A 26,783-nucleotide genomic window follows, 5' to 3' on the forward strand; every position below is an offset into this window, starting at 1 on the left:
TTATACCCCAATCCTGGGGGATTGGGGAACACGAGTTTGGAAGCAGTGCTAACACAGGAAATAATCCTCACCAGGTTAGGGAGATGAAACAATTTCAGGAACTTCTACCACAGGTTAGCTGCAAACAGGCGAAAGGGCACTGGCAGGCAGACAGGCAAGCTGCAGAACCAAAACTGCAGAAAATCTCTCTGACCTGAAGTATTTATTGAGAAGACTAGGACCAACAACAACAAAAAAATACAGTGACTACTTAGTGCAAGGGTCTCAAACTCAATTTACCTGGTGGCCGCAGGAGGCAAAGTCGGGGTGATCCTTGAGTGCAAAATAAGTAGTAATCCTTGAACATTGGGGGGTGTGACCCAAACAACTAAAACAAAGCAAAACAAAAAAAGATTCCTCTAGGGCAGGGCCACAAAGTGTTGTACGGAGAGTTTGAGACCCCTGACTTAGAGTAATACCAGAATGACTAATATACAAAATACCATTCCTATATAGGGTATTGTGAATGTTGGAGAAAAGAAGGTGGCAAGATATGTGAAGAGGGTCGAGGGTCCCTTGATTCACATGATCATAGCCTTGAGCTAATTAGGAACTAGATATTTTTAGCCAAGGTGAAATTATCCACTTTAGTAACCACAGAATCTACCCAGGAAACATCTCACCCATTGTTGAAGAGATCCTTAATTGGGTGCAAGATGTAGAGGAAGCCTCTTACCCCAATCCTGAGGGAGATTGGGGAACATGGATGCAACACCAACACAGGAAATAATCCATAGCAGGTTAGGGAGCTGGAAACAGGTTCAGTAATTTCCACCACAAGCTAGTTGCAAGCAGACAAGAGGATATCGGCAGGTAGACAGGCAAACTGTGGAACCAAAACCGAAGGAAGTCTCTCTGACCTGAAGTCTTTTTGGGAAGAGTAGGCCCATCTCCATGGGTGGAGAACAGGTTGGGGTAGGGGGCCAATCTAGAGGTATTTCCTGCACATTTGGGACAAGCACATGCATATGCAAAGAAGAAATATCCTGAAGGATGTTTTTTAAAGCGTTCTATCTTGTATTTACTTCAATAATGTCATATTGAGAGGCAAAATAAAATCATGATCATATCAGTAGATGCAGAGAAAGCAATTGACAAGATCCAGTACATGTTCATGATAAAAACTCAACAAATGGGCTTTGAAGGAACTCTACTCAATATAATTCCAGTCATTTACCACAAGCCCACTGCAAACATCATGCTCAATGGGGGAACACTAAAACTTTCCTCTTAGATCTGGTACAAAATTAGGTTGCCCACTCTTATCCCTTCTATTTTCAATATAGTACTGGAAGAACTGGCCTTAGAATTTAGCAAGAAAAGATATCAAGTGCACCCATATAGGAAAGAAAGAAGTCAAGCTCTGTTTGTCGATGGCATGATACTATATTTAGAAAATTCTGAAGTCTACAATAAAAGGTTCTGGAAACAATTATAAAGTGACAGTCTATAAAATTATATGCAAAATCCCATGGCTTTTCTATCTACAACTATTGAAAGACAAGAAAGATATTAAAAACAGCCATCCCATTCACAGTTGTGTCTCAAAATCAACTATCTTGGAATCAAATTAGGAGGTGAAAGACCTATACTACAAAACATTGCTTCAAGAAATAAAAGAGGATATAAGAAAATGGGAACATATCCTCTACTCATAGATAAGGGGGATTAACATCATTAAAATGGTAATATTTCCCAAAGCATCGTAGAGATTCAATGAAGTGTCTATTAGGATACTCATGACATTTTTCAAAAAAATAGATCAATATTTTTGAAATTTATATGTAACAATAAACTGAATAGTTAAAGCAATCCTTGGTAAAATGAAGATGTGAAATCTCACTTTTCCAATTTCAAACTGTACTATATAAGGTAACATGATATTAAAACACCATGGTATATGAATAAAAAGAGACCCTCAGATCAATGGAATATCCTGAGACTTGAATATCCTGAGACTGACTCTCATGATTTGAAACCATAGGTATATAGAAGAAATCTTAGGCAGTTTCCACTTCATGTCATTGAAGCTAACGACATCTTCAAGGGTGAAACACCACTGTCCAGGCAAGTGGAAGCAAATATAAATAGGACTACATCAAACTGAAAAGCTTTTGCACTTCAAAGAAAACAGTGACTAGGATACAAAGACTACCCATAGAATGGGAGAAACTATTCACCCAGTAACCATCAGATAAGGGATTTATATCTAAGATATATAAAGCAAGGTTTAGCAAGAAAAAAAATCTAAGCCCATCCAAAAATGGGAAGAAAGATGAACACATATATCCTTGAAGAAATACAGATGGCCAAAGGCACGTGAAGAGATGTTCTACATCATTAATCATCAGGGTGATGCAAATTAAAACAACTAGAGATATCTCACACCATAAAGACTGGCACACATCACAAAAAGCAAGAACAACCAGTGCTGGTATGGATGTGTGGAGAAAGGAACTCTCGTTCACTGCTTGTGGGAATGTTGGGTGGTCCAATCTTTTTTGGGAAAAAAATATGGATATTCCTTAAAAATCTGGAAATTGTCTTCCACATGACTCAGCAATACTATAGGAGCCCAATAATCAGTAATATGACCCAGCAATACTACTAGGAGCCAAATAATATACCCTAGGAGCCCAAAACACGATGCAGAAAAGGTATCTGCACTCTTGTTATCTACAGAACTGTTAACAAGAGCCTCTGGAAACGAGTAACTCAAGTGCCCAAGAACAGATTAGTGATTTGCAAAAAAGGTACATCTATATAATGAAGTATTATGCAACTGTTAGGAAAAATGAAGTCATGAAATATGTACATGGATGAATATGGAGAGTATTATGCTGAAAGAAGTTAGAGGTTGGGAGATAGATATGTAATGATCATTTATCAAAATAGAGTATGGTATTAATATCCAGAGAAAATAGAAATGAGGGCCAGGAGGACCATTTCGTGGTGGGACACTTGCCACAAAAGGGGAGTGCAGTTAGATTTCTTCTCTACAGAAGGAATCACTATGACAATGATAGTTGGAAATGGTCACTCTGTATAATAACTGGCTGTTGAAAGAAGATGAAGTGATATCCATGACACCCTTCAATAACAGTATTGTAAATCAGTGTCTGAGAGAGAGAGAGAGAGGAGAGAGAGAGAGAGAGAGAGAGAGAGAGAGAGAGAGAGAGAGAGAGAGAGAGAGAGAGAGAGAGAGAGAGAGAGAGAGAGAAAGGAAGGAAAATTGTCAGCTACAGTGGTAGACTGGGCAGAGAATGGCAGGAGGTCAATTGGGGACATTGTTGGCAGGAAATGTACATTGGTGAATGAATGAGTTTTGGACATTGTATGATTGAAACTCATTCATGAACAACATTGTAACTGTATCTCATGGTGATTTAATTAAAAATTACTAAAAAGGACCGGAGAGATAGCATGGAGGTAAGGTGTTTGCCTTGCATGCCGAAGGACAGTGGTTTGAATCCTGGTATCCCATATGCCAGTATCGATTTCTGAGCGTAAAGCCAGGAGTAACCCCTGAGCAGTGCTGGGTGTGATCCAAAAACCAAATAAATAAATAAATAAAAAAAGACAAAAAGTGCTGTTTCAAGATTCATATATGTGTATCTGAGAAAGTATCATGAAAAGGAAGTCCATGCCTACATAGTGTAGTATGCTACTAACACATGTATGTTTTCCTACATCACCCTGACATCTTGTAGTTAGAAAGAAGGCTTTTCATAATTTCTTCTGAAAAATAAAATGTAGGGTGCCAGAACAATAGCACAGTGGATAACCAGCCAGAAGTATTTTCTGAGTGCAGAGCTAGAAAAACAAACAAAACAAATAAAATGTAGGTTCAGATAAGTATTAAAATTTTTTATTGTTTAAAAATTTAAATATAGTTAGTTTGGTAATAGATTATAAATGTTCATTTTTTTCCCTGTTCTCCTTTTTGTAGGTTCCCAGGCCAGCAGATAGGAAGTGGTTCTCCATTGGGGCTGAAATTACAGAAGTTTTTAGTTACCTACACTTCTCTTCTTACAGAAGAAATAAAGAGTATGTATCATAGAATTTTTTTGGTTATTTTTTTTTTGATTTTGGGTCACACCCGGCAGCGCTCAGGGGTTCCTCCTGGCTCTGCACTCAGAAATCACTCCTGGCAGGCTCGGGGGACCATATGGGATGCCGGGATTCGAACTACCATCCTGCATGCAAAGCAAACATACTACTACCTCCATGCTATCTCTCCGACCTCCTCATAGAGTTTTTTTTTTTTTTAAGAATTATTAGCTTAATTTTTAAAATTTTTAATTTATAGTTATAAACAACACCATCCTTTTAAAAATTTTTATAATCAGTATTTTAAATTAATTTCCTTTTTTCCAGTATAAGAATATTTTTTCCAATATCAAATAAATAGGGCTTCTTTATAATCTAGTGTATACCTTTGCAATTTTTTGTAATACCATATCAGTATTGATTAAAATATTGTGGAAAAAGTTTTATACTGTGTGCTATAAATTACTAATATCTCATTGTTTAATTTTAAGAATTAGTAAAATCTTTTGATGAAAGATAACATGAATGTAGAGAAAAGTTGTAAACAAAATATTTTGGTTCTGAAGAGATTGTATAGGGAGTAAGGCACTTGCTTTTTATGTGGCCAACCCCAGTTCATCCCAGTATCTCCACCAGGCCCCACCCACTGCAGAGGAAGCCACGCCCACCCGTCCCACTGCCCCCTCCATCCCAGTTTTTCCTATGTTCCCTTGTATCTGACAGGAGTGATTTCCTGAACAGTGTTGGGTATGGCGCAAGTGTTCTCTCTCTCTCTCTCTCTCTCTCTCTCTCTCTCTCTCTCTCTCTCTCTGGCGCAAGCGTTCTCTCTCTCTCTCTCTCTCTCTCCCTCTCTCTCTCCCTCCCTCTCTCTCTCTCTTTCTCTCTCTCTCACTCTCTCTGTCTGTCTCTCTCACACACTCTCTCACTTTCTCTCTCACTCTTTCTTGTGGCAGTTATCTCTATAGAAATTGATAAGAAAAACATGTTTAGTTTAATACTTTGTGTCTTAGAGACATTCCTTAGGTCTTCAGATAAGGATTTATTTCATGCAATAACTTGCTAAGAAACTTACACTAAAAAAAAAAAAAGAAACTTGTACTAAAAACTTGTGATATTTTGTTTGCTGATTAGCAGGAGGATTTTTCTTTTTTTTTTTTGTTTGTTTTTTGGTTTTTGGGCCACACCCGGCAGTGCTCAGGGGTTACTCCTGGCTGTCTGCTCAGAAATAGCTCCTGGCAGGCACGGGGGACCATATGGGACACCGGGATTCGAACCAATCACCTTTGGCCCTGGATCAGCTGCTTGCAAGGCAAATGCCGCTGTGCTAGCTCTCCGGGCCCAGGAGGATTTTTCATTCCTGGCTTAGAGCAGCAATGGATGTGAAGTATAAATTTTTCTTTTGTATTTAATATCCAAGTAGGATGAGATAATTACAAAAGTTTACTCAAAATTTACTAAAAATTATTCAAAAGTTAGAAAAGAAAGGGAAAAGATGACCTATATTTTACAACCCTAGATTTATAGAAAGTTGTTTAAGTTACCTTAAAAATTAATGAAGAAGACAACTGTCGTCATTCTTTAGTTTACTGGAATTCAGTGGTTTGAACAGTATGAGTTAATTTATTGACTGCTTTCCCTGTGTCTCTTCAGAGGTACGCTTTGAGTGGAGATGATAACATCTGTCCCTGTTAAATCTTGTGCCTTGCTTGAAGCCCAGTGTTAGACAGTCTATAATTGTATTGAATGAATGTGCACTGCAAACTTGGCTGTTGCCATTTTTCTTTTCATGATCTGAGGCATCAGGAAAAGATAGACACTTAATTGGTCCAACAGAAGAAAGGACAAGTAAAATACGTTTTTAAAAATAGTTTTTCAGTCAACAGTTTTCAGTGCGTGTCTTAATTTATCTGATTTTGTTCAAAGTACTTTGGAAGATATGAAATATAAGCTCCTTTCTGATATTTCTAAGGATACCTTAAAAATAATTGTGTTGTAATACTCTGAGTATACACTTAGACCTTATCACTCACTTAGGGTCCTTAAGAAATCATCCCTCCTTCCCTCCCTCCCTCCCTCCCTCCCTCCCTCCCTCCCTCCCTCCCTCCCTCCCTCCCTCCCTCCCTCCCTCCCTCCTTCCTTCCTTCCTTCCTTCCTTCCTTCCTTCCTTCCTTCCTTCCTTCCTTCCTGCTATTTTTATGGTTTTTGATTTGTATTTACTCAAATAAAATGTCAGTGATGGTATTTTTTCTCATGTGTATTGGCAACAATTACATCTAAAGTTCTTTTCTTCCAGGTAGTTTCCTTTTAAAGTTTATTCAGAAGATGACAAGTAGACAGTGGTGTGCTATTCCTATTTTGTTTATATCTAAAGCTTTGGCAGGTGTCCTAAGATGTAAAGTTCTGGGTCTAGAAGGACTTCTTGCTCTCAGGTAATTTACTATGTTATGTTCACATATAGTTATTTTGTGTAATTCTCTATTGATTTTGTTTTGTTCTACATCTTACTTTTTAGTGTGTCGTTTAGTTATATTGGCACTGGGAATTTTAAGCTCTTAAGCTTTTGTAAAAAAAAGCTAATAAAAATCTATTCCTAAATATGAGCATATTTTCTTTTTTGAGTTACTTATTTGAATTTGAATTGTATTATGTAGTATTATTGGATTTTGACTACTTTAAATCAATGCTAATTTTTTTACATTGATATGTAGAAAATTGGAGATAAAATATCAAACAGAAATACTGACTAAAGATTCTTTTGATGGGGTCACACCTGGCAGTGCTCAGAGTTTATTCCTGTCTCTCTGCTCAGGAATACTCCTGTTGGGAATTAGAAGAAACACATAGGATGCCAGGGATTGAACCTGGGTCAGCCACATGCAAGACATGCTTTACTATCTCTTTAACTCCTAAAGAATTATTTAAGAATGTAAAATTATTACTTGCATTGATCTTTATTTATGGTCATTATTATTTTTCCTGTCATTAAATTGTCCAGGGCCCTCTCCCAGTAATACCTGGTCAGCAGGACTGTTGGTTCAATGCTAGGATCTGAGCATATGAAGTTGCTTGGATTTATGCTACTGGAAAAGAAACTGGTTTCAAATTATAATTTACCTCTACTGGAGGTTTTAATGAAAGATAATTACTTTGAAATTCTATTGACGGACCTAAGAGGTAGTACAGGATTTACTTACTTCTCTTCCATGTATGGTTCAATTTCCAGCCCTATATATAGTCCCCTGATCACCACCAGGTATATATAGGGTGTGATCCATACACCTTCGCCCACAAAAATACACCTTCCCCCACAAAAATAAACATGTTACTGACAGTGATGCTCCATTAGAAATTGTAGTGTTGTAGATCAATATCAGTTAAAACTTTTTTTTTTTTTTTTTTTTTTTTTGTGTTTTTTGGGTCACACTCGGCAGTGCTCAGGGGTTATTTCTGGCTCCAGGCTCAGAAATTGCTCCTGGCAGGCACAGGGGACCATATGGGGCGCCGGGATTCGAACCGATGACCTCCTGCATGAAAGGCAAACGCCTTACCTCCATGCTATCTCTCCGGCCCCTAAAACTTTTTTTAAAATATCAAAGTTAGAGGCTGGAGTGATCGCACAGCAGTAGGGCATTTGCCTTGCATGCGGCTAACCCAGGACAGACCTGGGTTTGATCCCCGGCATCCCATATGGTCCCCCAAGCCAGGAGCGATTCCGGAGTGCATAGGCAGGAGTTGTAACCCCTGAGCATCATTGGGTGTGACCCAAAAATAAAAAAAAATTTTTATATCAAAGTTAACAGAATTTTGTAACATGTGAATGATGTTTTGTATTTTAATGTCAGGGGTGTTCTTCAGTGTACCATGATCACACATCAGATTCTATTGAGAGGGGCAGCTCAATGCTATCTTCTTCAAACAGCTATGAATCTGGTTGATGTGGTAAGTTTACTCAGCCTACTTTTCATTTTACCTATCTAATTTAGGAGGAGCAAGTGTGCAAAAAGCATAACATAGAGGCTTGCCCTGTAATTCAAAAGCCTTGCTTGCAGGATTGGTGCAGACTGGTATCTGGAAGCTACATTGACTACTAAGATAGTCTTATTGTGTCTACTTACTGTGTCTTAAGTATTTATACAGAAAATGTGGTTTATAGTGAACACTTCTTTTCTCCAGGGAGTTTGGAATTTTAGTACGTGCCATGCAGAGTGTGTGTGTCTGACCAGCTTGTAATAAGAATGCTGTGTGGTGAATCTGGTGACTGTCTCTCATACATATATTTCACAAAGGTTGTCACAGGTCCTTCCTGGAGAAATTAGGCATATTCTGACTGACCTTGTAAGGAGTGGATTCTTGGAAGTTTTTGCTGCTTTTCCTTTGCCTTTTTTGGCATTTCTTTCCAAAAATTGACATCCAAGGAACATGTATTATTTTTGTTCATCTTTTTTAAATATTGAAGTTCAAGTAGTATTAGTGTTAAGAGAAGGAGCTGCAAACATTTTCTGTAAAAATGTGCACATTAATGCATATTTTAGACTCTGACCACTGTGACTTTGAGTGCTTTTGACTTTGACTGTCTAACCTTAATCGTTAGCTGCTGGGTCGATAAAAATACAACTTCATTTAAACTAACAGCATTTTATTTTAAATAGTATACTTTTCTTTCACAGAGATTTTATTTTTTTCAATTTAAAACTAAAAAAATATAAACTTTTATCCCCAGGAAAAAGTGTCACTTTCTGATGTCTCAACGTTTCTCATGTCTCTGAAACAAGAGGAGTCCTTAGCACGAGGAACTTCATTGTGGACAGAGGTGAGATAGAAAGCAGCTTATTGATAATGATAAGGGCTTTGAAAACTTTATTTAAAACAATATCTAGTTGATTATTTAGATATGTAAATATAATGATTACTTTGTTATCTACCAACAGAAATTTTAAGTATATTTGAATATATTTGCTATGAGTGGACCTACACTGCTAATAAGAATCTTATAGGGGTAGTGGGAGTTGGGAAAATATTTGGAATAGAGAGATAGACGTATTTAGAAGAGAAGATAGTGCTAGTAGACAGATATCAATTCTGAATGACACGTATTAGGAGTAGTAGTGATGTTAGACTCAAAAAAGTAAGTTACATATTCCTTCTCTTTGTCTTTATCCTGTCAGTAATTGCCAGTTTTCATTTACAGAGTTGCCCAAACCTTATATTTTAATATTTTGTGATTCTTTTTTTTTGGTTTTTCGGGCCACACTCGTTTAATGTTACTTCTGGCTAAGTGCTCAGAAATTGCCCCTGGCTTGGGGAGACCATGTGGGACGCTGGGGGATCGAACCGTGGTCCTTCCTTGGCTAGAGCTTGCAAGGCAGACACCTTACCTCTAGTGCCACCTCGCCGGCCCCATACTTTGTGATTCTTATTGTCTGCTTCTAATTTATCCTGAAAACCTAAACATTTCTTCTTTTCATTACTCTAGTGGAGATTTTTCATTAATTCTTGCTTCTACTGTGATGATTCTTATTGCTTTCTGGTGTTTCTGTTACATGCTTTAGGGCTTTTCAGTCCAACTATGTCTGATGGCTCTACTCTTCTCTGTGAGGGACCTTTATGGTTTGATTCTTTTTCCACACATATGTGTGTGTGTGTGTGTGTGTGTATAATTTTTTTTTCTGTTAATTCTGGGAGTCAGGTCTGATTATAGACCTTTTCCATTATATAGTAGTTGACTTTTAATCTGTATTCTTTAAGGTTTTTTTTGGAGGTCAGGGACTAATTAAAAAAATATTTTTACTGTGATTTTTTTTGTTTGTTTGTTTGTTTGTTTTTGGATCACAGCCGGCAGCGCTCAGGGGTTAATCCTGGCTCTACACTCAGAAAGTGCTCCTGATGGTTTTTAAACGTTATTAATGCTAAGGGTGTAACTTTTTCTTTTCTATCTTTTCTCTCTGTTTTTCTTTTTTCTTGGTTTTTGGGCCATACCCAGTGATGCTCAGGGGTTACTCCTGGCTATGTGCTCAGAAATTGCTTCTGGCTTGGGGGACCATATGGGACACCAAGGGATGGAACAGTGGTCCATCCTAGGCTAGCACGGGCAAGGCAGACACCTTACTGCGTGTGACACCGCTCCAGTCCCAAGGGTGTAACTTTTATTTTTATAAAATCTTCTGGTTATGTATATTTTTGTGTAGATAGGGAAATGAGAAATCACCTTGAACTGATTAAAAATTAGAAGTTCATTTATATTTTTTTTTGAGGAAATGTCTGTTCCTTTCTTCTCCCCATTTTTGGATGGGGTTATATGTTTTTTCTTGCTAAGTTCTATCAGTGCCTTTTATATCTAAGATATTAATCCCTTGTCTAATGGGTATTGGGTGAATAGTTTCTCCCATTCTATGGATAGTCTTTGTATCCTGGTCACTGTTACCTTTGAGGTGCAGAAGCTTCTCAGTTTAATGTAGTCCCACATGTTTATCTTGTTTCCACTTGCTTGGCCAAGTGGTGGTTCATCCTCGAAGATGACTTTAACTTAAATGCCATGCGCCCATGTTTTCCTCTATTTACCTTATGGTTTCAGGTCTGATATCAAGGTCTCTTTAATCCATTTTGATTTGACTTTAGTGTATGGCATTAAAGAGAGGTCTGAGTTCATTTTTTAAGTAGCTGGCCAGTTTTCCCAGCACCACTTGTTGAAGATGCTTTTCTTGCTCCCCTTTGCATTTCTTACTTAATTGATTATAAACCTGTGGGTACATCTCTGAATATTCAAGTCTATTCTATTGATCTGAGGATCTTTTTTATTTCAGTACCATGCTGTTTTAATATTACTGTTTTATAGTATAGTTTAAAGTTTGACAAAGTGATTTTTACTAGTTTCTTTTTGCCAAGGATTGCTTTAGCTATTTGTGGATGCTTATTGCTCTATTTGAATTTCAGGAGTTGTCTGATCCACTTTGAAATATGTCACGGTGTTCTTTGGGGGTTTGCATTAAATCTGTACAATGATTTTGGAAGTATTGGACATTTTAATGATGTTAATCCTCCCAACCCACGAGCAGGGTTTATGTTTTCATTTCTTCCTGTCCTCTTTTATGACTTGAAGCAGTGTTTTGTAGTTTTCTTTGTATGTATTTCACCTCTTTATTTAAATTGACTCCAGGAAACTTGATTTTCTGAAGCACTATCTTTTTTTTTTTTTTTTTTTTTTTGGTCACACCGGGCAGTGCTCAGGGGTTACTCCTGGCTCTATGCTCAGAAATCTCCCCTGGCAGGCACAGGGGACCATATGGGATGCCGGAATTCAAACCACTGTCCTTCTGCATGAAAGGCAAATGCCTTACCTTCATGCTATCTCTCCGGCCCCTGAAGCACTATTCTGATTGGTATTACTTTTTATCCTTTTCTTTCATTATTTGTGTATAGAAAAGCCATGGATTTTTGTTCATTAATTTTTTTAGCCTGTCACTTCACTGTACAAATCTGTTGCTGCTAGAAGCTTTTTTGTAGACGCTCAGATTTTCTAGTTACAATATCATGTCATCTGCAGATAGTTAGAGCATGACTTCTTCCTTTCCTATATAGATGCCCTTTGTATCTTTTTCTTGCCTAATTGCTATGGCAAGAACTTCTAGTACTAGATTGAGTAGAATTGGTGAGAGGAACAATTTTGACTTGTGCCAGATTGTAGAGAAAAGACTTTTAGTTAGATTGATTCATACGTCAGTTTTCTATTTTAATACATAATTTTGAACTATCTTGGTAAATGTGATATTTTTAGTAATATTCTTATATTTTAGAACAGTTTATTTCATAATTACTTGGTATTTAAATTCATGTGTTGATGGGGCTGGAGTGACAGCACAGTTGGTAAGTCACTTGCATTGCATTTGTTTGACCTAGGGTCAGTACCTGGTCCCTAAGCCAGCCAGGGATGATCCTAGAAGAGTATAGTGCTGAAAGAAAGTTCTGAGCACAGCTGTGTGTGGCCCCAAAACCCAATAAAGCCACGCTTTTCATTTTCATGTTAAAAGAAAAAAATGAAAATAGGATTTCAAAGCAAAATTCTCATTACTTATGATCAGTCTGAAATTCTGACTTTATTGTACATACTTAGAAGAATAGGAACTTTATAACATTTTTCAAATTATTCTAAAAAATAGAAATGCTTATTTAATATATGAAGCTAGTGTTCTTTTTTAAGGTGATAGCTTTTGTTTAATGTGTTAGTTTTTATGAAGATGTTCTTTAGAATACCTTATCAAAATTAGCAGTTAAAATTTATGCTTAATAAAGTATATAATTTTTTTTGATTAAATATAATATCTGTTGATAACTAGGTGACTCTGTCTTTTTGTTTGTTTGGTTTTAGTTTTTAGGCCACACCTGGCAATGCGTAGGAGTTGCTTCTGGCTCTGCACTTAGGCTTGCTACTGGCAGTGCTTGGGGAACGATATGATATGCCTGGAATGGAACCCAGGTCAGCCACATGCAAAGCAAGCGCCCTACCCACTTACTAGCTTTCCAGTGATGTTGTCTTTCATTTTTTTTTGAGACACTTTGATTTACATTCTGTTAATGATAGATTTTCATGTATGTCCTGTTCTAGTACCATCTGACCACTAGTTTTCCCTTCTCTCTATTAGTATTTTCATGTACCCTATCTCCAGCTGCTGGTGTTTATAAATTCTGGAAAGAGATTAGAAAACATACACATGTTTGTGTTATGCATTTTCTTTACTGTCTGCATTGTGGAAGCAGTCTTGGCAACCAATTTTTTTTTGTGTTTAGTTTATTGTGAAAGAAAGAAAATTGATTATGGAAAATTAGAAACCCTTTGTTCAGTTAGGCTTTTAAAATAAAGTCATTATTTTTCTTTTCCAGCTCTGTGATTGGTTATGTGTTAATGAAAGCAATTTTAGGCAATCTTCATCTTCTAGCTCCATTGAACTTCATGAGACATCTTATTTAAATACTTACGTAAAAAACCTAGTTCAAGAATATATTAAGTCACCTGCTTGGGAAGGTAAGTAAAATAAATTTTATGAATATTTCTTTTATTCTTTTGGTTTTTGGGTCACACTGGGTGGCACTCAGGGATTACTCCTGGCTCTACGCTCAGAAATCACTCCCGGCAGGCTCAGGGAACCATATGGTATGCCGGAATTCGAACCACTGCCCTTCCACATGCAAGGCAAACACCTTACCTCCATGCTATTTCTCCAGCTCCAAATTTTATGAATTTTTCAAGATAAGCAAGATATTTCAAAATAACTTCCAACCAGTGTTTCAGGTCAAGATAAAGACTTAATGCCAGCTTATTGATGTGAAACTTGTATTTCAATTAAATAATATGAATAACACTTTTAAATAATTTTATGTTTTAAGAAAGCAAGATTAGACACAAATTAATAGTTTATCCTATAGTTCCTGAATCTTGTGGAATAAATAAGAACATATGAATATTCTTTTTGCGTGTGTTTTTTTTGTTTTTGTTTTTGTTTTTGTTTTTGATGACGCTAACGGGTTACTCTTGCTAGGCGCTCAGAAATTGCTTCTGGCTTGGGGGACCGTCAGGGACACTGGGGATTGAACTGAGGTCTGTCCTGTATCAGCACGTGAAAGACAAACGTGCTACTGCCACACTATTGCTCTTGCCCATGAAGAGCATATGAATATTCTATAGTGAAAATGAGTAGATAAATCTATTCATCTTCTGTTTGCATTCAAACTACTATTACAATTAGTGTGAACTAATTATGAAAAGTGCTTAAAATATTTTATTGAATGGATGATTTATATATATATATATTTTTTTTTGTCCCCCAATTCACAATACATACCCGGCAAGGGGCCTGTGTTGAGGTGTATATGGGGTGCCTTTACTGTACCTCCTCTTTCTATACAGCCAGTGTAAAGAACACAGCCTGTGGTAAGAATTGGGAGGCCTTATTTTATCTTTTATTTTTTTTTTTCCTTCAGGGCAAACTAAAGTTGTTTTTTTTTTTTTTTTTTAAGTAAGAATTCATTTAAAGGACAAAATTGATTAACATAATAAGGTAAACTAATATAACATAATATAGTGACATAACATAACATATAATATAATTAATATAATAATAATACATGTAAGTCAAAGAAAATTTCTGATTAAAAACACAATTTTTTTTTTTTCCATAATGGCTTACATATCTTTCACTGTAGTATTTTGGGTACATATTCACATTAAATCAGGGGAATACCCATCACCTAATATGTCCTCTTCTCAATCAAAAATCAATTATACTGAAAAATAGGCAGAGTCCTGTCTAGAGGCTTCCAAACTCAGTTTGAGAGAGGATGTGAAAAAAGTAATTAAAATACCACAACAATACACACACACACACAAAAAAAATATCGAATTAAATAACCGATAAGCACCACAACAATAAAGACAGGCACCACACAATAATCTCGGTTCTGAAATCAAATCATACTCAAGTGCAAAAAGAAAGAGAAAGACAAAACAAAATAAAATAAAATAATATTGGAGACATCAACCGTAATCTCCACACCAAAATAAAGATGTCAAAAAAATAGATCATTTATTCTCCTCTTGCTGCTTTCGTGGTATGTGGAAGACTTCTACTTTATCTTGGATGGTAAAATCCTGTTTCTAGAGATCTTGGTGGCTGTGAGGATCAGGGAATGGAATTTATGAAGTCTTTCTTTGTGGTTCTAGCAGTTATGCTTCTTCAATGTCCTTTTTTTGTTTTTTATGTATTCTAGGTGTTTCAGAATAGTGCTACCATTCTGTGTTTTTCTTTTGTCTTCTGACTTACTTCGTTTAACATAACATGATCTAGGTCCATCCACGTTGCTGCAAAGTCTGTGATTGTATCATTTCTAACTGCCATGTAATATTCCATTGTATATATGTACCACATTTTAATGATCCATTCATCTGTTGTTGGACATCGAGGTTGGTTCCAAGATTTGGCTATTATACTGAGTGCTGCAATAAATAGTGGGGTGCATACATATTTTGGAATGAATGTCCTTCCATCTTGGGGATATATGCCTAGGAGAGCAATTGCTGGGTCAAATGGCAGCTCAATTCTGAGTTCTTTGAGCACTCTCCAGACTTTTCTCCATAGATGTTGGACCAAAGGGCATTCCCACCAGCAATGAATGAGAGTTCCTTTCATACCACATCCTCTCCAACAAAGGTTGTTCCCATTATTTTTGATGTGAGCCAACCTCACTGGTGTGAGGTGGTATCTCATTGTTGTCTTGATTTGGATCTCCCTTATGATGAGTGAAGGTGAGCATGTTTTCATGTGTTTGTTGGCCATCCTTCTCTCTTCCTCAGAGAAATGTCTATTCATTTCGTCTCCCCATTTTTTTATGGCTTCGTTTGGTTTTGAAGGACTCAGGTTTCTGAGCGCTTTGTATGTTCTAGATATCAGCCCTTTATCTGATATATCAAGTGAAAAGATTTTTTCCCATTCTGTTAGCTGTCTTCTTGCATTAAGTAGGGTTTCTTTTGCCATGCAGAAGCTTTTTAGTTTGATATAGTCCCATTTGTTTATAGTTGATGCTAACGTTTTTGCCATTGGTGCTCCATTCTCAAAGACCCTTTTAATATAAAGGTCTTCGAGTGTTCTGCCTATTTTATTCTCGATAAACTTTATAGATTCAGGTCTGATTTCCAGATCTTTGATCCATTTTGAGTTGACTTTTGTATAAGGAGTGAGATATGGGTCGATTTTCACTTTCGTGCATATGAGTTTCCAGTTGTACCAACACCATTTGTTGAATAGGCTTTCTTTGTTCCATTTCATATTCTTGCCTCTTTTATCAAATATTAGTTGGCTATATATCTGGGGGTTTATGTCTGGGAATTCTGTTCTAATCCACTGGTCTGAGGTCCTGTCTCTGTTCCAGTACCATGCTGTTTTTATTACTATGGCTTTATAGTATAGTTTCAAGTTAGGTAAGGAGATACCTCCCAACTTCTCATTTTTCAGAATGTGTTTAGCTATCCTGGGTCTTCTATGGTTCCAAATGAATTTTATAATTGATTGTTCTATTTCTTTAAAGAATTGTGTCTGGATTTGGATACGGATTGCATTAAATCTATATAGCAATTTGGGTAAAATAGTCATTTTGACTATGTTAATTCTACCTATCCATGAGGATGGGATGTTCTTCCATTTCTTTAGATCGTCTTCAATTTCTTTCTGAAGTGTTTTGAAGTTTCCCTGGTATAGATCTTTCACTTCTCTTGTAAGGTTGATTCCTAGGTATTTGATATTTTTTGATACTATCTTAAATGGAATTGTATTTTTAATCTCTCTCTCCTCAACTTCATTGTTTGTATATAAAAATGCTACTGTCTTTTGTGTATTGACTTTGTATCCAGCCACTTTACTGTATTGGTTGATTGTTTCTAGGAGTTTTTCTGTGGATTCTTTAGGGTTTTTGATGTATATCATCATATCATCAGCAAATAGAGCTAGCTTGTGTTCCTCTTTCCCTACTTGAATTCCTTTGATTCCCTTCTCTTGCTAATAGACTTATATAGAACCCTCCATCCCCAGAAAGTAGAATACACATTCTTCTCAAACCCACATGGAACCTTCTCCAGAATAGATCATGTCTTAGGATACAAAGCCAACCTATATAAGACCACAAAGGTAAGGATCATTAGAAGTACCCTTTCAGATCACTATGCAACAGAGCTTATAATTGATGTCAAGAAGAAGCAATGGAGGAAAACTAATACCTGGAGATTGAACAACATACTGCTTAACAACAGCTGGATCAAAGAACAACTCAAGGAGGAAATAAAAAGATTCCTTGAGACGAATGACAATGAAGAGACAACATGTCAGAATTTATGGGATACAGCAAAAGCAGTACTTAGGGGGAAACTCATAGCATTACAGGCCTATGTTAAGAAACAGGAAAATAACAAAACCAACAGTTTAAAAGATCACCTCAAAGAATTGGAACAACAGCAACAGAGAAATCCAACCACAACCAGAAGGCAAGAAATCATAAAAACCAGAGCAGAAATAAACAACATAGAGACTAAGAAAACAATACAAAAAATCAATGAGACCAGTAGTTGGTTTTTCGAAAAAATAAATAAGATAGACAAACCATTGGCAAAACTTACCAAAAAAAAGAGGGAAAACACCCAAATCACTAGGATCATGAATGAAAGGGGAGAGATTACAACAGAACCCCAAGAAATACAACATATCATGAGAACATATTATGAACAACTATATTCAACTAGACTAGAGAACCCACCAGAAATCGACAGATTCTTGGACAAACACCCTCTTCCAAGACTGGAAAAGGAAGACCTAGAAACTCTAAACAGTCCAATCACTTCAGAGGAAATTGAAGACGTAATTAAAAGACTCCCTAAGAACAAATGCCCAGGCCCAGATGGATATACAGGTGAATTCTATCAAACATTTCAAGAAGACTTATTACCACTGTTCCATAGGCTTTTCAAAACCATAGAAAAAACAGGAATCCTCCCCAACTCCTTTTATGAGGCTAATATCACACTCATTCCTAAAGAAGGCAAAGACACCACCAAAAAAGAAAACTATAGACCAATCTCACTAATGAACATTGATGCAAAGATACTTAACAAAATCTTAGCAAACCGAATCCAACACCTCATTAAAAAGATCATACATCATGATCAAGTGGGATTCATCCCAGGAATGCAAGGTTGGTTCAACATACGCAAATCAATCAACATTATACACCACATCAACAACATGAAGGACAAAAACCACATGATCATATCAATCGATGCAGAGAAGGTGTTTGACAAAATCCAACATCCGTTCATGTTAAAGACACTCAGCAAAATAGGGTTAGAAGGCACCTTCCTTAAGATAGTTACAGCTATTTATGAAAAGCCTACAGCCAACATTATACTTAATGGCGAGAAGCTAGAAGCATTCCCACTAAGGTCAGGAACTAGGCAAGGCTGTCCACTCTCTCCACTCTTATTCAATATAACCTTAGAAGTCCTAGCAATAGCAATCCGACAAGAGAAGGGAATCAAAGGATGATTTATATTTTAATTTTTTTCAACTAGCACAGATCTGTTTTGCAACTTCTTTCGATAAATTGTAATATTGCATGAAGGAATTATATTTATTAATTAGAATTCTTTTACATTTCTAATGCTTCTTCTTCTTAAAGTCATTAATGATGGGCCGGAGCAGTGTCGCAGGTGGTTGGGCATTTGCCTTGCAGGTGCTAAACTAGGACAAACCGTGGTTCGATCTCCTGACATGCCATATGTTTCCTCAAGCCAGGGGCGATTTCTGAGAGCATAGCTGGGAGTAACCCCTGAGTGTCACTGGGTATGACCCCCCAAAACAAAAAAATATTCATTAATGATAATTTGGGTAAATTGCTTCCCTGAACTTGATATACCCTAGCACTGTCACAGATTATGTGGTTTTCATCTTTTGATTTATCTGATTAAGGAATGGGTTGAAATGATCAGATAATTATCTCCCCCAAATACATGCATTTATCTGCTATCCTCAGAACATTTCTCTTTTGTATTTATTCTATTGTCCAGTACATTGTGTAATTACTTGGAAGGTTCTGTGAAACTTGTTTCTATAATTCAGAGCATATAACAGCAGCAGATATGATTAAAATTCAAAATGAGATTATATAAGAATTTAACATATCTAGCTTAGAAACTAGTAAATACAGGCCTGGAGAGATAGCACAGCGGCGTTTGCCTTGCAAGCAGCCAATTCAGGACCAAAGGTGGTTGGTTCGAATCCCGGTGTCCCATATGGTCCCCCGTGCCTGCCAGGAGCTATTTCTGAGCAGACAGCCAGGAGTAACCCCTGAGCACTGCCGGGTGTGGTGTGGCCCAAAAAAAAAAAAAAAAAAAAAAAAAAGATAAATAAATAAATAAATAAAATAAATTTCAAGTACATAGGGGCCAGAGTGGTGGTGCAGCGGTAGGGCATTTGCCTTGCACGTGACTGACCTATGATAGATTGTGGTTTGATCTCTGGCATCCCATGTGGTCCCCTGAGCCAGGAGTGATTTCTGAGCTTATAGCCAGGAGTAACCCCTGAGTGTCAAAGGGTGTGGCCCAAAAAGCAAAAAAAAAAATAAAATAAAAAAAAAAATTCGAGTATAATGGAGATTTTATTTAAATTCTTGTTTGACTAGCTTTATGCCTTTTTTTTTTAAATTTCACTATCAATTAACTGGCAGTTTTAAGAACAAACTAATTCTAAAGCAAAGAGTCTTTAGTTTGAAATTTTAAAGCCTAAAAACATTTAATAATCAAGACATTTTTAATATAAAGATGAATTTGCCAAAATAATATTTTTCATTATATTTTTCCTCTACAGTGGACTTTTGGGGTTTTGATATAGCTTTATTTTTTAAAGCAAATATTTTTCTAAGTCTTTTCTAAGTGTCAGACAGTGAAATTACAGAAATACTAAATATCTTGAGGTCAGAGAGATAGTACAGCAGTAGGGCGTTTGCCTGGCACGTGGCCGATCTAGGATGAACCTCGGTTAGATTCTCGGCATCCTATATGGTCCCCCAAGCCTGCCAGGAGCAATTTCTGAGCATAGAGCCAGGATTAACCCCTGAATGTTGCCGGGTGTAAACCAAAAACCAAAAACTTTTTTAAAAAAATGCAAATTTTAATCTTACAAATTTCTCCTCTCCTTTGTTTACACTGTAGCTTTCAGTGGCTTTCTTTTGCCTTTTCATAAAGATAGAAATTTCTTACATGATCTAAAAAGTCTCCTGGTATTTATTTCTTTTTGTTTGTGTAGTCTCATCTTTGTTGCTCTGACTTGTATACTCCAGTAATATAGGCATGCTTCCATTTCTGGAATATGAAATATTCTCTTCCCCTGACATTCTCTTTTTGCCTTCTTTTTTTTTCTCAGCATAATTGTCTTTTCTTCAGGGTGAGTTTTTTTTACTCCTCATATCAGGGTGTATTAGTATATATGTATATCTATGTATTCCCCTAGCATCATTTATAACACTCAATCATCATTTAATCTGCCTTTATATATTGCTTGATGAGTGCTTTCATCATCTTTGTACTTCAAATTCAGATTCAGACACAGAAAACATTGGATCTGTAGACCTATCCTGGTACATGACTTGTAACTGGCATGCAATGATTTGTATTTATATTTAACTGTGTTAACAGTAAGCTATAGATGATCTACTAAATCATCCTAGCTGTATTTATTTATTTTTGATTTTTTGGACCCTCCCAGTGACACTCAGGGGTTACTCCTGGCTATATGTTCAGAAATCGTTCCTGGCTTGGGGAACCATATGGGATGCCAGGGGATCGAATTGCAGTCTGTCCTACGTCAGCTGTGTGCAAGGCAAATGCCCTACCACTGTGCCACTGCTTCCGCCCCAGCTGTATTTATTTTTATTGAATCACTGTGAATTACAAAATTATTCAGGATCAAGTTTCAGACATACAATGTTCCAACACCAAATCCTTCATCAGTGTTCACCTCCTTTCACCATTGGCCCCTTTTTATTTATTCCTTCCTTTTAAGTTTTTTAATGTCCCCTTTTTCTTTCTCACCTCCATTCCTGCTTCAATGTCAGAAAAAATTCTTTATTCCCTTTTAAGCATTATGGTATACACTACTGTTACTGATAGGGTATCATACTTATCACCTTGCTCTTTTTTTTAGCAATTCATCCAGTGACAGCTTCCATCTATCATTGTTGTAGTGTGTTTCCTTCCTTACCCCTTCTCAACAGTAACCATCTTTATTCTAAGGGTCAGTTCTGTTCTTTGTTTTTATTGTCTTTGGCATTATTATTTACCTACTATTTTTTTATATTTCTCATAAATGAGATTCATTTTGTCCGTACCTCTCCCTCCTACTTACTTTTGTATTAGCAAATTCCATAACTTCATCTTTTACAGCTGAGTATTATTCAATTGTGTATATATGTACCACAGCTTCATTATCCATTAATCTGTACTTGGGCACTTAGATTGTTTCCAGATTTTGTCTATTGTGAATTGTATCATTTAATTATATTTTTCTAGTAGTATGATATTTAGTAGTTTTCTTGAAACATTCTTTTTGAAGGACTGTGTTAATAGTTTGAAAACCTTTATTATTACTTAAGCAGGAGAAAACTGCTTAATGCCTGATTGGTTTGAAGCCAAGCTTGTTGCTATGATGGTCTTATTGGCAGTTGATGTGGATAAAATGAAAATGAAAATGATTCAGCACAGGTGAGTATTTCGAGAGAGAAAAAATATTTTAAAGTAAAAGAATTTAGAGAGTAAAAACTAATGTATTAATCAGTTGGTTTTATCTAATAATACTAGAGGGATGAGTTTTTTGTTTTTAAATTATTTTTGGACAAGACCTGGTAGTGCTCAGGGTTTGCTTCTGGTACCTGGCGGGCTCAGGAGCAATATCGGGTGCCTGGGATTGAACCCAGGCAATTCACTTGCCCTGTCAGCTATACTATCGCTCCAGCCCTTAAATAATGAGTTTTAAGATCTGACATTGATTAGGTAAAAATATTTACTAGATTTGAATTATATATCAGTTCTCAGCAGTTTAAATGTTTCCAGAAGCAGCTTCCTTTAAATAATATATCTTCATAATGTATAGTTATGGCATCAGATCTTAGTATCTTAATGCATGAATATATTAGATACAGACTTTGCTCCATATTTGTCAGAGTTGAATACAGTTATTTTTCTTGGTGATTTCTTCCCTAGTGAATCACTATACTCACTGAGAAAGCATAACCTGAATAGTTAGTATGAAGATTGCAGTGAATAGGTGCTAGGTTTTTGAGCCATAAGAATAATTTATATTGGTATCCATGAGCTAATCACTTCCACAAATTATAAATAGAAAATTTCTTTATGCTTTTGAAATATTTAATTTGATCATGTCTTTTAATATCTAGTGAAAAGCAGAGAACACAGAATATTTTGAAGATATTCTTAGATCCTCTATTGGATGCCCTTATGAAGTTTGGTACAAATGCCTACATGCCCTTACTGAAAACTGACAGATGCCTCCAGTTGCTATTGAAGCTACTGCATACTTGCTTGTTGAAAGGTTCCGGAACCCGAGATGGTGAGAAAAAGCAGTTTCTATCGGTATTGTGGTATATCTTTTGCATTTAGACTGAGAAAATTCCTGACCTTTGCAAATAGAAAGACTACTTCATGGATTCAGCAAGAATTTGCTGCGTAAATCCTTGTGTTGCTGAGAGTATGCAGAGAAGGAACTATGGAATTTGTTTCATTAGTTACTCTCGACTTTATAATGTGATTTTGTTACATACATGCATAGATTTTGGCATGCATGATGTCTTGTTTTCTAAACCATTAAAACTGATCGGGTTCGAATCCCGGTGTCCCATATGGTCCCCCGTGCCTGCCAGGAGCTATTTCTGAGCAGACAGCCAGGAGTAACCCCTGAGCACCGCCGGGAGTGGCCCAAAAACCAAAACAAAAAAAAAAAACTGATCGGTTTCATATGTCTTAATCAAGCGCCATTTCTAACTATGACTTGATAGATGTTGCATAAGGTAAGTTAGCATGGGAATGGCAGTATTTGTATGACTTGTTTTAAATTTCTGAACAAATGTTAAGTAGAAAATTTTTCATACAGTTAGAAATAAGTAGAAAGTAGAAGCATTGAGCTTTTTTCTCCTTAAGATATATTTACACAGGGGCCGGAGAGATAGCATGGAGGTAAGGTGTTTGCCTTTCATGCAGGAGGTCATCGGTTCAAATCCCGGCGTCCCATATGGTCCCCCGTGCCTGCCAGGAGCAATTTCTGAGCCTGGAGCCAGGAATAACCCCTGAGCACTGCCGGGTGTGATCCAAAAACCACAAAAAAAAACCAAACAAGATATATTTACACAGCAGTTGAAAATAGATGTGATTAGACATGAAACTATTAGTAGTTAAGCCTTATTTATCAATCCTGATCAGTTCCACTTGGAATTAAAAAGATAATGAAATTTTTGTTGTTTTTACATACTTTTTTAACCACATGCAAAAAGAAGAAACATGCAAGTAAATTATTATATAATGTTTTGAAATTATAAGAATTAGAACCCAGATCATGCCTACATGCTCTAGATCTTGTTTTAGTTGGAGAATGTTCTTATTTTTGTTTAGCTGTTAACCAGCCTGTTTAGATTTAGACCTTAGTTCAAATACAGCTTTTGTGGGGTCAGAGCAATAGCATAGCAGCAGGGTGTTTGCCTTGCACATGGCTGATCCTGGACGGACCTTGGTTCGATCTCAGTCTCTGGAATCCCATATGGTCCCCCAACCCAGAAGTGATTTCTGAGTGCATAGCTAGGAGTAACCCCTGAGTGGGTATGGCCCCAAAACAAAAACAAACAAACAAAAAATACAAATTTTGTTGTGGTGGCTGCATTTAACAGCTTGTTTCCCAGTCCTTTGCAAGAGTCATCTTTTATCTATATTAAATGTATTTGCTCCATTCAGTGACCAGTCTAGGTTTTGGGCAGTTGTTCAGTTCAAAAAGTTTTTTTTTGCGGGGGGTGGCGCGGAGCAGTGGTACAAGCGGTAGGGCGTTTGCCTTGCACACACTAACCTAAGATGGACTGCAGTTCAGTTACTGATGTCCTATATAGTCCCCCAAGCCAGGAATGATTTCTGAATGCATAGCCAGGAGTAACTCCTGAGCGGCAGTGGGTGTGGCCCAAAAACCCCAAAGAATTGTTTTTGGTATGTTTATTTCTTCATTGTAAAAGTTTGTAAAGGTGAACTGAAGGGTTTATAAACCATTTTTTGTTTTTTGCTTGCTTGCTTGTTTGTTTTCTGAGCTATGTGCTCAGAAGTCACTTCTTTTTGGGGGGACCATATAGGATGCAGGGGGATCGAAACTGCGGTCTGTCCTAGGCTAGCACTGACAAGGCAGATGACTTACTGCTCTGCACCAATACTCTGGCCCCTGTCCCCTCACTGAGACTCTGAATAAAATATTTATTAGAAGCTTTTCTTTTTGCCCATCCCTATCTCTGGGAGCAGAAGTTAGGGGCTTTCTGATACCCTTTTCTTGAGTACTGCTGTATGTGGTTCCCATCTGCAAGGATAATCAGAGTAAACTCACTGCTATTCAGTATCACTTTTTTTTAATTATCTTTATTTAAACACTGTGATTACAAATATGATTGTAGTTGTATGATTTCAGTCATGTAAAGAGCACCCCCCTTCACCAGTGCAACATTTCTACCACCAATGTCCCAGATCTCCCTCCTCCCCACCTCACCCACACCTGTACTGGAGACAGGCTTTCTACTTCCCTCATTCATTCACATTGTTAGGATAGTTCTCAATGTAGTTATTTCTCTAACTGCACTCATCACTCTTTGTGGTGAGCTTCATGTCATGAGCTTCACCTTCCAGCCCTCAAGTATCACTTTTTTTCCTTTCCTGAAACTACTGCTTCGAATTTTGCTGAGTTTATTCAGTTTAGGTTTTCTGTCAGTGATTAATTAGGTTATTCAGTCATGTAATGAGAGCATCTGGCTTAGCCTTATTCTACATTTCCCAAATCTAGAAATCCTAAATGAATGTTCAGAATTATAGATTTCTTCATGCTTTGGACATGTATTTGTTTGTTTGTTTGTTTGTTTTGGGGTCACACTCAGCAGCGCTCAGGGGTTACACCTGACTCTGCTCAAAAATCGCTCCTGGCAGGATCAGGGGACCATATGGGATGCCGGGATTCGAACCATTGTCCTGCATGCAAGGCAAACGCGCTACCTCCATGCTATCCCTCTGGCCCCAGACATGCATTATTGTTTAGAATTTGTTTTTGGTAAATGGTTCACTCATCTGTATAATTATCAGAGTTGTACTGTAATAGAATATTTGGTTTTTGTTTGTTAATTTGTTTGGTTTGAATTTTGGGCCAAAAATGCTCAAGGGTTACTCCTGGCTCTGCATACAGAGATCACTCCTGGCACTGTTCTGGAGACCATATGGGATGCTGGTATAGAATTCAGATTGTATGTCTAAGGCAAGATCTTGGCTTTAAGGAAGCCATAGTACTATCTTTTTAGCCTCAAATGTCGTATTACTTTGTACTGAAGAACTTCTGTCATTTAGCTTCATGTGTTACTTCATGTATTTACCCTATACAGATGAAATATATACTGTTCTTCGGAATTTTGTCTTGTCTACTTCAGAGAGTGTTTCTCTATTTATACTAAGAAGACTTACTATGAAAGAACTAACTAGTGTAAGTATTCTTTGAAGTAACTTCATTAATATTTGAGTAATTTTAAAGACTGTTAGGAATTGTGTTATAAGAAAATTACTTTTTACTTAATCTATGGAGTTTCCTAGTTCCACTTCCAGACTGATATGACCCGAGATTTTGATTTAGCAGATGTGAAATGAAATCAGGTGTCAGTAAAAATAAAATTTTAAAGCTTCATAAGAGATTTTTGAAATCAGTTATTGTTATAAACAAATATGTCTGAGGCAAAGCAGGTGCTCTGTATGTACCTAACTTTGTTACTTTATTTTAGATTGTTTGTTCTTTGTGTCATTGTTAAAAACCTTCACCCTTCAGTAATATTTTAAAACTAGCAAAATTTATTAAGTTCTTTTTTGTTGTTGTTTTGTTTTTTGGGCTACACCTGTGGCACTCAGGAGTCAGTCCTGGCTGTGTGCTCAGAAATTGCTCCCGGCTTGGGGGACCATATGGATCGAATCATGGTCCGTCCTAGGTTAGCGTGGGCAAGGCAGACGCCTTACCACTATCGGCACTGTTCTGTCCCCAAGTTCTTTAAGTATTACTATTTTTGTTATTTTGGGAATTCTGTACAAGAGATATTGAAGGTTTTAGAATCATTAAATTGGCAGAAAAGTGAGAAAGATAAATGTTTGCTAGTTAGCTGACAAGTTATAAAAAGTTATGAGAAGACTTGATAGAATAGGAGGGTATGGAAATAGAAAGGAAAAGCCCTCTGGAGTAAGCCTTTTGCTTTTTATTTTATTTTATTTTTATTCTTTTTTTGTTTTGTTTTGGGGCCACACCTAGCAGCAGTGCTTGGGTTATTCCTGGCTCTGTGCTCAGAAATTGCTCCTTATAGGCTTGGAGGACCATGTGGGATGCTAGGGCTCAAACCTGGGTCAGTTACTTGCAAGGCAGATGCCCTACCCAATGTGCTATCACTCTAGCCCTAGCTTTTAGATTTGGGGTGTGTGTGGTCACACTTGGCAGCGCTCAGGGGTTACTCCTGGTTCTACGCTCAAAAATTGCTGCTGGCAGGCTCGGGAAACCATATGGGATGCCGGGATTTGAACCACCGTCCTTCTGTATGCAAGGCACCTCCATGATACTTCTCAGGCCCCATAGCTTTTAGATTTTTGCCTTTTTTTTTTTTTTTGGTTTTTTTTTGGGCCACACCCGTTTGATGCTCAGGGGTTACTCCTGGCTAAGGCACTCAGAAATTGTCCCTGGCTTGGTGGGGGGGGGGGGGACCATATGGGATGCTGGGGGATTGAACTGCGGTCCTTCCTTGGCTAGCACTTGCAAAGCAGACACCTTATCTCACGGGCCCCAGCTTTTAGATTTTTTTTTTTCTTCTTGTGGGGCATGTGACCAGGGGTAGGTGTGAAC

At 37.1% G+C, this 26,783-nt stretch overlaps 1 protein-coding gene and 1 non-coding gene across 2 annotated transcripts in view; one reads left to right on the forward strand and one right to left on the reverse strand.

Annotated features, from left to right (window-relative positions):
- Positions 1-26,783, forward strand: part of TARBP1 (TAR (HIV-1) RNA binding protein 1) — a 93,504-nt gene that overhangs the window by 23,222 nt on the left and 43,499 nt on the right. The window contains exons 8-15 of the mRNA XM_049788091.1: positions 3,989-4,086; positions 6,383-6,518; positions 7,932-8,028; positions 8,810-8,899; positions 12,964-13,105; positions 21,268-21,376; positions 22,069-22,241; positions 25,297-25,394. Of these exons, the coding sequence (XP_049644048.1) occupies positions 3,989-4,086; positions 6,383-6,518; positions 7,932-8,028; positions 8,810-8,899; positions 12,964-13,105; positions 21,268-21,376; positions 22,069-22,241; positions 25,297-25,394 (943 nt within the window). The remainder of the gene's footprint in view (positions 1-3,988; positions 4,087-6,382; positions 6,519-7,931; positions 8,029-8,809; positions 8,900-12,963; positions 13,106-21,267; positions 21,377-22,068; positions 22,242-25,296; positions 25,395-26,783) is intronic.
- On the reverse strand, positions 13,896-14,028 carry LOC126031945 (small nucleolar RNA SNORA51). Its single transcript, XR_007503750.1, has one exon. It is a non-coding gene; the product is annotated as a small nucleolar RNA SNORA51 (small nucleolar RNA).

Source organism: Suncus etruscus, chromosome 15, assembly GCF_024139225.1.
Source record: "Suncus etruscus isolate mSunEtr1 chromosome 15, mSunEtr1.pri.cur, whole genome shotgun sequence".
Lineage (NCBI taxonomy): Eukaryota > Metazoa > Chordata > Mammalia > Eulipotyphla > Soricidae > Suncus > Suncus etruscus.